The sequence below is a fragment of the Tiliqua scincoides genome, chromosome 12 (genome assembly GCF_035046505.1).
Source record: "Tiliqua scincoides isolate rTilSci1 chromosome 12, rTilSci1.hap2, whole genome shotgun sequence".
NCBI classification, from domain to species: Eukaryota; Metazoa; Chordata; class Lepidosauria; order Squamata; family Scincidae; genus Tiliqua; species Tiliqua scincoides.
This window is the reverse complement of record NC_089832.1, coordinates 16,149,811-16,164,586: the sequence shown is the minus strand read 5'-3', so window position 1 is coordinate 16,164,586 and position 14,776 is coordinate 16,149,811. Positions and strand designations below refer to the sequence as shown.

Here is a 14,776-nt window from a genome sequence, read left to right as displayed (position 1 = left end):
GTAAAAATTTAACGGATGGGGAGTGGGAGGGACGATTGAGTTTGGGGCAGAGCAGTGGGTGTTTTGGGGGAAGGAAGGGGTGGATCGTAGCAGCAGCAACTTCCCGAAAGCTCACTTCAGAATGCTCCCTGGCTGTCCTCTGACTTACTCCAGCGCAGTGGTTGGTGTGGGTCTGCGGAGACCCATAGGTGGCCTGTAGGCTAAATTTTTTTTGCTTACCTCCCGTTTGTCTTCAAATTGCATCCCCTACCATAGCATGCAAGTGTCCCTTTTTGGCATGCTATAGCATGGTGGGGGGGATAGGATTGGGCTGTGGATATACATTTAGCAGAGGCGGCCAGGATTGCCTGATCCTTGGCATTGATTTCTTCTTCAGATCAACTCACCTATTAATAAAAATAGAGCCAATGTGGTGTAGTGGTTTGGAAGGTGGACTTAGACCTGGAAGATCCAGGTTCGAATCCCCCCTCAGCCACGAAGCTTCCTGGGTGACCTTGGGCCAGTCACTTTCTCACACCAGGGTTGTTGTGAGGACAAAAGGAGGGGAGCAGCTGTGTACACTGCCCCGAGCAATTTGCAGGAAGGGCGGTGTGAAAAATAAATAATGCACTGAACCTCTGCTGTTTGTGTCTCCTTTAAAAGGAGCCGCCCTTCACTTCTATTTGATGGACAAAAGTCGTCATACTGTTGTACAGGTGTTGTTTTATTTAACAGGTCTATAAACTGCAATGATTATAAAACAATGCACATACAAAGTTCCTGTTCAGTAAGTGGAATTGTACCGCACCGCAACAAACAACTTGCGTGTTCACCTTCGCATTAGGATGCCATTTGGTGGCTGTTTAGTGTTTACTGAATATCAAGCACTTGTCAAGCATAAGCTGACCAGACAGCGCATGGGAGGGGCCGCTTCACAGCGCATTGTGGCGCCTGTAATATTACCGTGCCATTTTGCCCCCCCATAGCTACGCTACTGACTTGAATGTTTGCGTGGAGCCCATGAGACAACTGTATGCATAGAGAGCATCCTCCAATAAGATCCACTACAGACACGCAAATGAATGCACGTTAGTCAGAGGTGGAGCCTGTTCCCCCAAACGCGTTCATTATACCTTCATGAATGCTTGGAGGAGAGCATTGCATGAGCGCTGCTGGGTGTCAGGACACATATCAGTGTTGTCACTTGGTCATGATTACTGCGGCCTCGTGGCAAGACGCTCCGGTAATTTCAAATGCAAAAATAGCATAAGCGCTTCTAGCTGGTCGTGCTACCTGGTACAATGAATGCGCATGGCCGAATCCAGCCCACTTGCTTGCACATCTTTGAATGCCTGAATCAAATGGTCATGTGTGTGCTGTCTGCACAGGGGGTTCTCTGTGCAGACAGTTTACAGCTGTATCTATAGGGGCTCCGTTCAGGCACTGCATTCAGTGAACCCACAGGGGTGTATGGTTAAGCTGAGTGAGTCGAAAGGGCCTGAGAATCGTGTCCTGAGAACACAGTTCATTCTTCTAGCATGTTGGTTTACAGTTAGTTCTTCTGCAGAGTGAAAGTGAAGGGGTGCACCAAGTCAGTTATGTTATTAGGATTCTTGTCTTCCATATTGACACACCCAGTCCCTGAAATCTGCATGGGAAGCTATGCTCTTTGACTCACCATTGATGGAGATCTATCTCACAGGTACAAGAGACGGGGCCATTTTAGTGGTGACCCCTTCTGTTGTGGAACTCCCTTCCCAGGGAGACCCATACAGCTTGCCTTACTTGCCTTACTTATTTTCAAAATAAGAAGCCTGTATTTGGTAGTGCCTACCCAACACTGGCAGTCTTCACTCAAGCTGTATTCCCAGTTTTAGGTTGATTTAATGTTGCTTTCTGCGAGCAGAGATAACATTTTAATACACAATGTGAACATTTTGTTGGTTAATTCTTCTTTGCAAAATGCCTCCATCGTTGGGGGCAGTGGCCTGGAAAATGAGCAAATTTATTAATGAAGAAATACAATTAGGACCCCAAAATGAGTGTAATTAGTTGGTGGAACTCCTTGCCACAGGATGTGGTGATGGCATCTGACCCAGATGCCTTTAAAAGGGGATTGGAGAAATCTCGGGAGGAAAAGTCCATCACGGGTTACAACCCATGATGGTATGTGCCACCTCCTGATTCTAGAAATAGGCTACCTCTGAATGCCAGATGCAAGGTGAGGGCACCAGGGTGCAGATATCTTGTCTTGTGTGTTCTTTGAGGGACCTGGTGAGCCAGCGTGAGACACAGGAAGCTGGACTTTTGGTCTAATTCAGTGGGGCTCTTCTTATGTTCTTATGAGTATAACAAGACGTTGGAAGATTTGAGTGGCTTGGTGAGAAAAAATAATTGACTTGTCATTAGGAGAACCATGTATCTCATTAAGGTCACAGTCCTGCCTTTTTTTAAAAAAAATTTTTTTTTAAAGCATGATATTTTAGGGCTCCCACTGACAGAATCTCTTTGCCCAATTTCCTGTTTATGTTCCTTTTTGTTCTGTGCGTTAGAATCATGTGAGATTAGACAGTTAAGGATCGGCTGTTTGGCTGGCGAGGACTTTCCACTGCGTGCTCAGTTAAGAAGGTGAAACAGCAAAAAATGCATTCTGTTTGCATGGAATGTAGCAAGAGGGAGGTCAGAATGAAGTGAAACTAAAAGCAGGAGACCATATAACTGAAGGGGAAATATATATATATATATATATATATATATATATATATATATATATATATATATATATCCAAACCACCTGCTCTACTTCTCTACCTTTTTTGTATAAATGCAATTCACATCTGTGTTTATAGTCACACATAAACGGCAAGAAAAGGGATTATTTGTCCCTATAGATGGTTTCTTTTAGCTAAGGGGAAAAAAAGTAGTAATTTGGAGTCTCTCCATGAAAGCTATTAGTTTAAGAAACCTGCTCAAAGTCTAAGAAAACTTTTCAAATGTTCACTGCAGCTGAAGTTATTTTGAAATTGGATATTGTGTACTCTCTGGTTTTGTGGTCTAAAATTAACATAACTGAAGGGGGAGGAGAATATTACCAAATATTTGCATTTGGAAGCTGCTTTTCCTGAGAGATACCTTTGAGGCTGCTATCCTATACACCACACAATCCTATACAACACACATTTAACACTGAGACCCACTTTTTAGCATGAGAATCTGTCAGGACCCACTGGAAGTGATGTCATGACCAGAAGGGATATCATCAAGCAGGAAATTTTTTTAACAATCCTAGGCTGCAATCCTACCCGCACTTACCCAGGAGTAAGTCCCATTTACTATCATTGTTAAAATAATATACATAGCTTGTTAAAAGTACAGGTCTGTCACATTTCCCCAAATGCAGTCACATACCATGGTAGCATCAAGTCTAATATATCAAAAATAAAATATTGAAATGAATGGGGGCCCACCTGAAATTGGCTCGCGGCCCATCTAGTGGGTCCCGACCCACAGCTTGAGAAACACTGCTATACATCAGTGGTTCTCAAACGTTTTAGCCCAGGACTCACTTTTCAGAATAATAATCTGTCAGGACCCACCGGAAGTGATGTCATTAACCTGGAAATGATGTCGTGGCTGGAAGTGACATTATCAAGCAGGAAAACATTTTTAACAATCCTAGGCTGCAATCCTATCCACACTTACCCAGGAGTAAGCCCCATTGGCTATCATTGTTAAAAGCATATACATAGTAGCCTGTTAAAAGTACAGATCTCCCCCAATGCAATCACATGGCATGTTGGCATCAAGTCTAATATACTAAAAATAAAATATTGAAATGAATGGGGACCCACCTGAGATGGGTTCATGATCCGCCTGGTGGGTCCCAACCCAGTTTGAGAAACAGTGCTATACACACTTTCCTGGGAGCAAGTCCCATAGAATGTATTGAACCTTGCTTCTGATTAGACGTGCATAGCTTTGCACTAGAAATCATTCTTTCCCTTGCACCTTTTTCTGTTTTGATGTGCACAAGATGGGTAAGGGTGTAGCACTCTTAAAAGTTCCATCCTTGCAGTTTTCTTTCACAGGAGAAGACACGACTCCTGCAAGAGATGCTAGTCTTTGGTTGTTGTTTTTTTTAAAAAGGCACCTGCTGCTTTACAGCTATGGCAGAAGGGAGATGTGGTTTGAATTAATTTCCACTTTTCGGACAAAAATCATCTCTCAAAATGATTCCATTCCACTGTATCCTTTTGGAGATGTGGAGATGTGGTGACCAGAACTGGATGCAAAACTCCAGATTTCACCATCGAAGTGTACAATGGGCCTCACCGTCGATTTGCACAATGACTTGGTCATATTGGTTACTGTTCACTTCTGCAGCTTGGTGTGCTTTTCCTAAATAGCCTCTCTGAAAAACAAAAGACTCCCCAGTTCTCCAATCCATTTGACTACGGACGTGCCCAAAGGAATCCATTAGCCCAACATCAAATTTGCAAGCTTATTAAATAGCGTCGGTGACTCACTCTCTTGCAGCTGTTTGTGGATACATAAATATACATAGACGCGATAGACGAGGGGTCTGCAATTAGCGGGGGAAATGCAGTTTGGGGATACAGATTTCATTCTGCTCCGATTTTATTCTGAGGGTGGCATTTTTTCTCTTTTGCTTGATGGGCCTAGCTGGGTTTTTTTACCCCCTTTTTGCGCAAAGAGAAGCTAAAGAAGTTCTTCTGCTCTCAAAAATGTCAGCCTTGGCCTCTGCTTTTATATAAAACATTCATCAGCGCCAGTAACGAAAGACAGTTTCAGGTCAATGCTTTTAGCTAATCATATGTGGATATCAATTGAGTAGGGAAGGGTGAAGTGTTTTTCCCCCACCGATGTGTTCCTAGGAGGAACTGAAGATTTTTCTGACCCATAAAAATAAGTTGAGTTCTTGGAATGCGCCTGGGGCACATTGCTCGCCCCTTTTGGCGTGCCGGACGTGGCAGGACAATTTGTGGTTTGTTTCTTAATGAACTTTGTTTTTGCTTGTCCTTCGTTCTTTTGTGCAAACCTTGACCTGCATGTTTATTGTGGATGCTGGTGGAAAAAAAATAAGGGCTGGGGAACTGAATCACATCTTTTAAAGAGATGTCTGAGAAAAGGGGCCTGAGGGAGGATATGATTGAGACAGTACAAAATAATGAAGGGGATGGATAGAGTGAATAGAGGGATGTTCGTTTCCCTCTCGCACAACACCAGAACCAGGGGACGTCCTCTAAAACGGAGCGTCAGGGAAGTTAGAACAGACGAAAGAAATTTTTTTTTATCCAGCGTGTAATTGGTCTGTGGAACTCCTTGCCACAGGATGTGGGGCTGGTGTCTGGCCTACATGACTTTGAAAAGGGAGTGGACGCATTCTTGGAGGAAAAGTCCATCACAGGTTAGAAGCCGTGACGGGTATGTGCAACCTCGTGGTTTTATAATTAGGCTGTCTCTGAATGCAGGATGCAAGGGAGTGGAAACAGGATGCAGTTGCCTTGTGTGCTGCTTGAGGCTTCTGGCGGGCCACTGTGAGATACAGGAAGCTGGACTGGATGGGCCTTTGAGCTGACCCAACGGGGCTTTAAGGTTCTTATGTAAAGAGGATTGATGTCTGGGTTTGTGCCGCGGGCATCTGTCATGGCTCTGGAGCTGCCTGCGTTGAACTGAAGCGGAGAGCTGTGGGGTTCTGTGAATGGCTGCCCTGTGTGGCCGTACCTGCTAGAACTGCAACATCATCACAGGGGCAAGAGATTCAAGACTGGCCTTGTCCATCCAATTAGATGTCCCTGAACAGGAATGGCTATAAAGGGGTTTCTGCTTGGGCAAGGTCATTGCTAGACAATGGTTGGCAACCTTCAGTCTCGCAAGACTATGGTGTAAGCCTACAGCACCCAGTATTCCCAGGCGGTCTCCCATCCAAGTACTAACCAGGCCTGACCCTGCTTAGCTTCCGAGATCATGGTATAAGCCTACAGCACTCAGTATTCCCAGGCGGTCTCCCATCCAAGTACTAACCAGGCCTGACCCTGCTTAGCTTCCGAGATCATGGTAGAAGCCTACAGCACCCGGTATTCCCAGGCGGTCTCCCATCCAAGTACTAACCAGGCCTGACCCTGCTTAGCTTCCAAGATCAGACAAGATCGGGCATGTGCTAGACAAGGCAAGGTCTTTGCTTATCTTTGGTGTTGTCCCTTCTGTGACTTTGTTTCCAAGTCCCAGCTTGACTCCTGGCTTCCTCTCCTGGCTTCACTCCTTAGTCCTGACTTTGATCCTGGCTCCTCAATCCTGATTCTTGGCTTGCCTTGCAGCCCTGACTCCCCAATCTACCATAGCATGGTCCTGACACCAAGAAAGAGGCAAAACCCATAGAACAAACCACAGCCAGTAGCAGCTGTACCCAAACTGTGGGTCCTTGGCCCACCAGTGGCTCACGACCTGATTTTTGGTGGCTCACAAGACAAACAAGGGTAGATTAGGCTATGTGCATTAAGGGTTAAACAACCTGCTACTTGTGGGGAGTTGCGCAATCACTATTATAGCCACAAGGGCTTGAGGCATCCAGTCTTGAGGAGTCATTGAAATTCAGTGCACAGAGGCTGCCATGTTGCAGGCTGTAGAAATCTGTGCATGGAAGTGGCCATCTTTTCCAGCTCCGAGCTTGCATTTCATATCGCTAGTGTGGCAAGCTTGCTCGAACAGAGGTGTCAAACACAAGACCCGTGGACCAGATGTGGCCCTCAAGCAATTTCTCCAGCCCCCGTTATAATTGGGTTCTCCCATTGTGATAATTGGGATCTCTCATATCTTGAAATTATGCACAAGATTTTCTCTTCTGTCATTTGCAATGAATGAATTTCTGTGCAAGAATAAAGTGTTTATTTTTGGCCATCATCTGCTTCTTCATCATCATCTGTAAGGCCCATTAAACCTCTGCTTGATGATGTCACTTGCGGCCCTCGGCAGGCACCATGAGCTATTTGGTCAACTATATGAAACGAATTTGTCACTTGTGCTAGAATGTAATAACCAAGCATGACCTGAGCATGCAGGGATGAGGAAAAAAAGAACATCTCTCTTGCATTTCTAGCACCAGAAGCTAGCTGGAAAAAAAAAAAAATACAGCCTGTGTCAAAAGTCCCAGTTGGGACGGGAAGTATGGATAGTCCTTCCTGTTGAGTAGAGCTGATGGCATCATGGGTGGGTCACTATTCAGGAGTACTTTAGGGAAGTGTTTTGTTTCTAGCCCTGATGAATCATCATGTGGAACAGCTGTGTGCCGAGCTGTGGGGTCCAGACTTTGCAGCTTGCCGATAGTGTCTTTCCAGACACTGGGATGAAATTCACCCAGTTGAGACATAATGGGAATGATCCATTTGTCTGGAGCTGGTTAAGGGCACCCGTTGCATCAAGCAAACCAAACAAACAGAAGATCAAGACATTTTCCCAATTTCCAGATCCCCAGCAAGTTGACCACTGGTGCCAAATATTCTTGCCCAGAAAAAATGTGGGGCTGATTTCTGAGTAGACATGCATTGTATCCAAAGTCAATGACACTGGTGGGATTTACCTTGTCTAGGAGTTCTAGCCTTGTCTACTGCTCTCCGCCGTCAGCGGAAAAGTTGGCACTTTCACAACACGCGTCACTGGCAGTAGGTCTGGAGCACTAGTGGGTCACGCATCACTAGGCAGTGGGTCTGGAGCACTATGTGTGACACATAGGATTGGGCTGCCTGTCCAACTCCGGAACCACTGCACCATCCTGGCATTGCAAGTCTCAGGCCTGGATAGTTTTAAGAGTATCCAGTGCAAGAAGGCCTGGGTGAATGGCTCCAGGGTCTTGAGTGGCTGAAGACTGCTGCTTTGAGCTACTCCATAGTGGAAACATGCTGGTACCTTGCTAGGTGTAATATTAGGTGCTGAGAAGACCAAGCCAGAGAATCTTCAGAAGGTGACTTCATAAGCGTACCCAAGCTGCAGTGCTGGGGGCAGTTGGGTGCGTGCACAACCAGCCATTGCAACTTCATAGAACTCTATTGTCCGGCCTCAGCTCCCATATGCTTTGAATTCAGCCATTGCTCGGACTTTGAGCCCGGAGCTTTTGGTGTCCTTCCGCAAAACCATCCCTTGTGGGCATCCCGTTCCTGAAAGCCTTGTGTTTTAGTCTCAAACAAGTTGGAGGAAGAATTGCTTCTTTGACTTAACTGGCTGACACATTCATTGGCAATGAAATTTCAGTGTCCACTTCTTTTCTTTTTTTCATTTATAGGAAGCACTAATAAGTTTCCCTCCTATAATCAACAAGCCTTTCGGAAAAATAACCCTGTCTGGAAATGATCGGTCTTAAATAACAAAGTGGGCGCAACACGTTTCTGAGAGCATAACTTTGGCACCTATAGCATTGGGCACGGGTTCTGGAAAAGCAGCTCCAATGAGTCTCCCTCTATCACACACACTTCCCACACTTCAGTACCTTTATTGGCATATTAAAAGTTTACAGAGAATAAATAGCATAATAAAATAGAACAGCTTTGGGAATGTTAACTTCAAATTTTGGCCTTAGAGACTACCGCTAAAAATTCCGCCACCAGATTGGTAATAGGAGGGGAATAATCACTGAGAAGAATTGGGAAAGGATCAACCAGGGAGTCTCCCTCTATCAAGGAAGCTCACTTGGGCTTGGACAAGTCAGTGTCTCCAGGCTTAGGCTACTTTGCAGGGCTGTTATGAGGCCAGAACCCCACTTGAGATTCCTGGAAGTCTCTAGAATGCCAAAGTAACAAGTCAAAGAATGGGGTGCTGGGACATTCATTCATTCATTCATTCAGTATTTATTTATTTATTTATTTGAAGAATTTCTACCCCACCTTTCTCCCAGTTGGGGCAATTCATGTAGCTTCCAAGATTAAAAACATATGGCAATAATAAAATTTTAAAAACAAAATGATAAAGGCAAAGCCCAATGGATCACATAGAAACGATTAAAAATTACATTTAATCAAAATTATCAGTCCATCATGTCAGCTACCAAACTCCATCCTAAACGAAAAGGTCTTAAAGTCACCCTGAAAAATCTCCAAAGAGGAAGCAGGGGGATTCCAGAGGGAGGGAGTTCTGCAATTCCAGGGGGAGGGATTTCCGCAATTGGAGCGCCACTATCGAGGAGGCCCTATTCCTTACCGCTGTCCCCCTCACCTCCACCATGGCAGCATGGTTAAAAGAACCCCCTTTGATGACCTCAGAAGATGGATTTTAGAAATGGGCTATGTCAGAAGGCCAGATGCAAGGGAGGGCACCAGGATGAGGTCTCTTGTATCTGGTGTGCTCCCTGGGGCATTTGGTGGGCCGCTGTGAGATACAGGAAGCTGGACTACATGGGCCTATGGCCTGATCCAGTGGGGCTGTTCTTATGTTCTTATGGATCAGATTATATGGAACGAGACAGCCAATCAAATAACTGTCTTCAGGAGCCCTGCTTGTTTTAACAATTAATGGTAGTTAATTGTGAATTTATTGAAAAATTGTCACCATTTTGTTCACCAGTAAAGCCATGTGTCAGATGACTCCAGTCTCTCTTTCTCTGGCTCATCAAAGACTCCTGAAGGTCGGCCATCCTGTTCCGGCTTCACACTGCTGGGGCAAACATCTGATCAGCGGCTAACATTGTTTTAGTAAACGAGAAACTTTGTTTTTACTTTTAAGTGGTTGGGCAACAAACTTCAGATCGCAAAACTCACCGGCGACAGTCAACAGTTGCTGGAGGTGTTGAATGTTGCAAGATGCTTCCATGTGCAGGGGAGCGCATTTCTTGTGCAAGAGCTGGGCTCTGGGCATCAGGTATTCCCCCGTCTTGTGAGGTGTGCAAGGTACCTCTCTGCAGAGAGAGGTGTGCATCACTCAAGAAGCTCAAGACACTCACACTCTTTCCAGCCCTCCATGTCGGAATTTTCTCTTAACCTGAGTCCTGGAGCATCAACACAATTGCGCTTTCTTAGCCACTGATGTGCCAAGGGAGCCATTGGGGAAGCTTCCGTCCCACCTTCTCTCAGCCAGCTTGTGCATAAGTGAAGAGTCAAAGAGACACATGGAAGCCTGAGAAAATGTTCTCTAAACCAGAGAATCCTATCAGGTTCTAACTCTGTCAGGGCCAAATAACACATTGCTCTAAATCAGGATTTCCCACACTGTGGCTCACGACCCGATGCTCAGTGCTTCACCTGCATAGCCTTTCTGGGAGCTTTCTGCTTCTGGGTCACACTAGGCCTGCAACCCATTCCATTGGCCCCAGAACGCCTCCCGGAAGTGACTGGAAGTGATTTTACTCCTGGTTTATTTCTGGTCTGTGCCTGCAACTTCTAATTGCTTCTGAGAGGAATGGGTTGTGAAACCAGTGTGACCCAGAAGTGGTCTCCAGAGACTCCCAGAAAGGCTTTGTGGCCAAAGCGTTGAGCATAGGGTCACAACCCACTATGAGGGAGGAAGTGGGTTGTGGTGTTCAAAAGTTTGGGAACCAATGTGCTAAATTATGGGATGGAACTTGTTTTTAACCCTGGGTTTTTTGGTCCAACCCTCTGTTGGAAGGAACTCAGGTTACTCCCTCAGGATTCTAACCACCTCATGCTCTCACATGTGTTGGCCAGGCCCGCATGAAGTAGAATGAGGTGGTAGAATGAGGGGAGGAACTATGTAGGGAAGGAACTCTGGGATACTTGGAGGATGGGGTAGTACAAAAAAAATTTTCTTAGTGGTCTCAGGTGGTGGATAGATAAAGGTGTCCACCACCCACTGCCATCCATCCTTCGGCCTCTGTTGATGTGCCTCCCAGTGGCGTAGCTAGAGGGGGAGCAGAGCAGCTAGCCTGGCAAGGAGGCAAGTGGCTCCCCCCTTCGGAGCCATTCCCGTATGGCTCCGTTTTGCTCTCCCCGCCGGGAATGGCTCTGAAGGGAGGGTCCGCTTGCCCGCCCTTCTGAACCTCCCCACCAGACTGAGTGCTCCGTCCCCCCCGCTACGCCACCGGCGCCTCTCATTTCCTAAATTTGAAAAGGAAGAGGGGGGGTTTGGAGGAGGAGAGAATGGTGGGCTAGAGTGTCAGCAGTGCTCCTGCACGCTTCCTCTTTTCATTCTGTTCTTTTCTTCCGTTTTGACAGTAGAGAGCAAGGGGAGAAATTATGACAGCTGGTGCGCCTCTGGCTATGGGGGCAGCATTGGACACCACAAGTTATCACTTGGAGGGGCAGCATTTGGCCCACCACCTCAGGCCCCAGGAGGTCTTGATCTGCCCTCGAAGCGGACGGTGCTTCATCTTCAAAAAGCACCTCCAAGATTTGATGGTTGAAATAGAACCATAGGACTGTGTTTGCTGCTCGGTGCCCCTTCAGTTCAATTTACTTGCCAGTTGGATTCACAGGACTTCTTTCTGGAGGCAAACCAATTACTGAAGAAAATCCATTTTGAGGTGGTAATAGCTGCCTTGCGCTCCTGTTATTTTCTTCAAATGCGCCATTAGCGCACATTACGGGTCTTGCAATCTCTTTGACTGACAGGGCTCAGATGAACAGAGCAGCCCGAAGCCTGGCGCTTCTTGTATTGCGCGACTGTGGTTTTTCTTTACAGGAGCCTGGAAAGCAAACTGGGGGCCAGAATTTGAGGGGGGTGTGTGTGTGTTCATATCTCTTTAGCGCCAGTGAAAGGCGTGGGGCAGCAAATGTCTTCAGGAACAGACTGCCAAGGCCAGTTAGATATGTGCTTAAATGTGCAACATGACCTGATGGGGTTAATGTGTGTGTGTGTGGGGGGGGGCTGAGTTTTATATATAAATAGTACAGAGGGCATGAAGTGTGGCAAAATGGTGGTAAGGGTAGGGGGGCTTTAGTACTTTCCCCAGCTGCAGTTTTCATCCCAGTATTATGCCCCCCCAACCCCAACCTCATGCTATCTTTGCTTGAGAGGGTTAGGAAGATTTTTTCTTTATTTTAAATAAATGTTTAAACTTACATTGATTGTAAATTTTTAATTTATGTATTGAATTGATTTGATTTGAGTTTGTCATATGGGGAGGTGTTAAAAATTCTCCTTCTTGATGATGTCCTTTCTAGCCATGACATCACTCTCAGGTTAATGACATCACTTCCAGTGCGTCCCAACCGACTGTCGTTCTAAAAAGTGTGTCCCTGTGCTAAAAAGTTTGGGAGCCGCTGAATTAGTGTCAGTGATAGTCCTACGTAAAGAAGCACCTTACTGTGTTCAAAGGCATGAGCAGTTAGACCTGAGAATGCCCCTTGCGGAATTTGAGCGGGCCCGTCGGTGCTGATGTGACGTTCAGACTCGTTGATCGGATTTTGGATGGATCCAATGTCCACGACAGCATATTGCAGGGCAGAGGCAAAGACCTCCCAGCTCCCACCCCAGTAACGCGTCCTTACTGTTTCCTCAGGCTTGGCGGAAACGCTGGTTTGTGCTGCGTCAAGGTCGGATGAGCGGCAACCCCGACGTCCTGGAGTACTACCGAAACAGCCATTCCAAGAAGCCCATCCGGGTGATCAACCTGAATGAGTGCGAGGTGGCGAAGCACTCGGGGTCTAACTTCATCAAGAAGGAATTCCAGAACAATTCAGTCTTTGTGGTGAAGACCACAGACCGCGCGTTCTACCTGGTGGCCAAATCGGAAGCGGAAATGCAAGCATGGATGCACCACATCACCCAGATCTGTAACTTTGGACATCTGGAAGATGGGACAGGTAAGAGCCAGAAGACAGAACCACCTTTGTGGCTTTGACCAATTTGCTTCTACGGGAAGCTGGACTGGATGGGCCTTTGGCCTGATCCATCGGGGCTCTTCTTAGGTTCTTATGGCAATCTGGATGTTGGGGACTCTAATCTGGAATCCTTATTTGGGAACCAGTCTGTGAAGCACTATGGATTTCAGTGACTCTCCCAATGCCTTCTGTTTGGCTTCTGCATTAAAGAAGCACCTAATCTTGGAATTGCTTCTGATTTAAAGAAGAAAGCCTTTCCAATTGAAAATAGAGATGATGAGGACCAGAGCAGGTGCTCTTTGTTTTCTTCTGCATTTAAAATACGCCTGGTAATGAGTCATCCTGCAGTCGGCTTGACAGTTACGAGAAATCTTCCCAGGTCTTAAAAATGGAATCTAAGAACCAATTATCTGATACTGTTATCCAATTGCGCTGAATCCGTGTCCCGCTTTAATTGGCTTTTAGGCTGTGCAGATGTGGCTGGGTACCAAATTAATTTAGCCCAATGTACCGACCGCAGGAGCAGGTCTTTCTGTGCTCCGTGAATTATGGCTGCATGTGACCAAAGAAATGGGTTAGAGCAGCGTTTCTCAAACTATGGTCGGGACCCACCAGCCGGGTCGCGAGCCAATTTCAGGCAGGTCGCACAGCCCCTAGCTCAAGCTGCAGTTGAAAATACAGAGCTGAAAATACAGGGTACAGAGTTGCTGGGCAGGGGGGAGAGAGGCCTGGTGCTTTGCCCTGAGTAGGTGGGAAGATGGGACACTGGAAAGGGGGGAGGGCTGTGTGGTCCACAGGTCCAGAGGTCTCCTCCAGGTAAGGGAGTATTTGTTCCCTTGCTTGGGAGTAAGCCTCCAGTGCCAGAATGGGTCTGCTCAAACCTGTGCCAGCAATTTAGCTGGCGCAAGTCTGTGTGGACCCAGGAAGGTGAATCAAGGCCTGGAAGGATATTAGCATATCAACAGCAGTGCTGCCCCCACTACGCCCTTTTCCAGGCTGCAATTTGCCCTGTTTCCACCCCAGACTTCACCCCATTCCTCCCTCTCCCACCCCGTTCCACCCCTCCCCACATCCCTCCTGCCCCCTGTGCACCCAGGGGGTGTCCAGGGGCTGCTAGCCGGCTGCCACTGCGGCTCAGTGCTTGCTGTGGCAGTCCGTTCACCTGTGTCTTCATGTCGCTCCCTTTCCCCCTTCTATCTCCTTTGGGTCAACATCTTGATTGAAAGGCCAGTTCCAAAACCTTGATTGGCATAAAGCAATGAAACTGACATAAAACAATAAATTACAATGCAGTAATAATAACTGGCACAATGGCTGTGTTGCCAAGAGAAAAATGGTTGGCAACCTTCAGTCTCGAAAGACTATGGTATAAGCCTACAGCACCCGGTATTCCCAGGAGGTCTCCCATCCAAGTACTAACCAGGCCTGACCCTGCTTAGCTTTCCGAGATCATGGTATAAGCCTACAGCACCCGGTATTCCCAGGCGGTCTCCCATCCAAGTACTAACCAGGCCTGACCCTGCTTAGCTTCCGAGATCATGGTATAAGCCTACAGCACCCGGTATTCCTAAGCGGTCTCCCATCCAAGTACTAACCAAGCCTGACCCTGGTTAGTGATCCCATACCCTGTACATGCCCAGTCTCATCTGATCTCAGAAGCTAAGCAGGGTCCGGCCTTGGTTAGTACTTGGATGGGAGACCGCCTGGGAATACTGGGTGCTGTAGGCTTATACCATAGTCTTTCGAGACTGAAGGTTGCCAACCACTTGCCAAGAGAAAAGGTCGCAGCAAGGAGGTAAAGGTAGAGAGGGAAAAAGCAAAGATAAAGTCAAGGTGAAGGCTTTAACTTAGAGACTGCAGAGAGAAATTCTGCTACAGCATTAGTGGTGGCTACAGACGAGTCACTCAAAAGGGCAGCTAAAGTCTCAGTGAGGTTACCTAAAGGGAAAGAAAATGCAGGATATAGATGTATTTCTTGGAGTAATTGGAGGGCCGGACAACAAAGTAGAATGTGG

The 14,776-nt window shown here is 46.7% G+C and overlaps 1 protein-coding gene across 1 annotated transcript in view; it reads left to right on the top strand.

Moving 5' to 3' along the window:
- The window catches only part of GAB3 (GRB2 associated binding protein 3), a 76,241-nt gene that overhangs the window by 36,691 nt on the left and 24,774 nt on the right, over positions 1-14,776 (top strand). Inside the window, exon 2 of the mRNA XM_066640263.1 lies at positions 12,440-12,743. Coding sequence (XP_066496360.1) covers positions 12,440-12,743 — 304 coding nt within the window. The remainder of the gene's footprint in view (positions 1-12,439; positions 12,744-14,776) is intronic.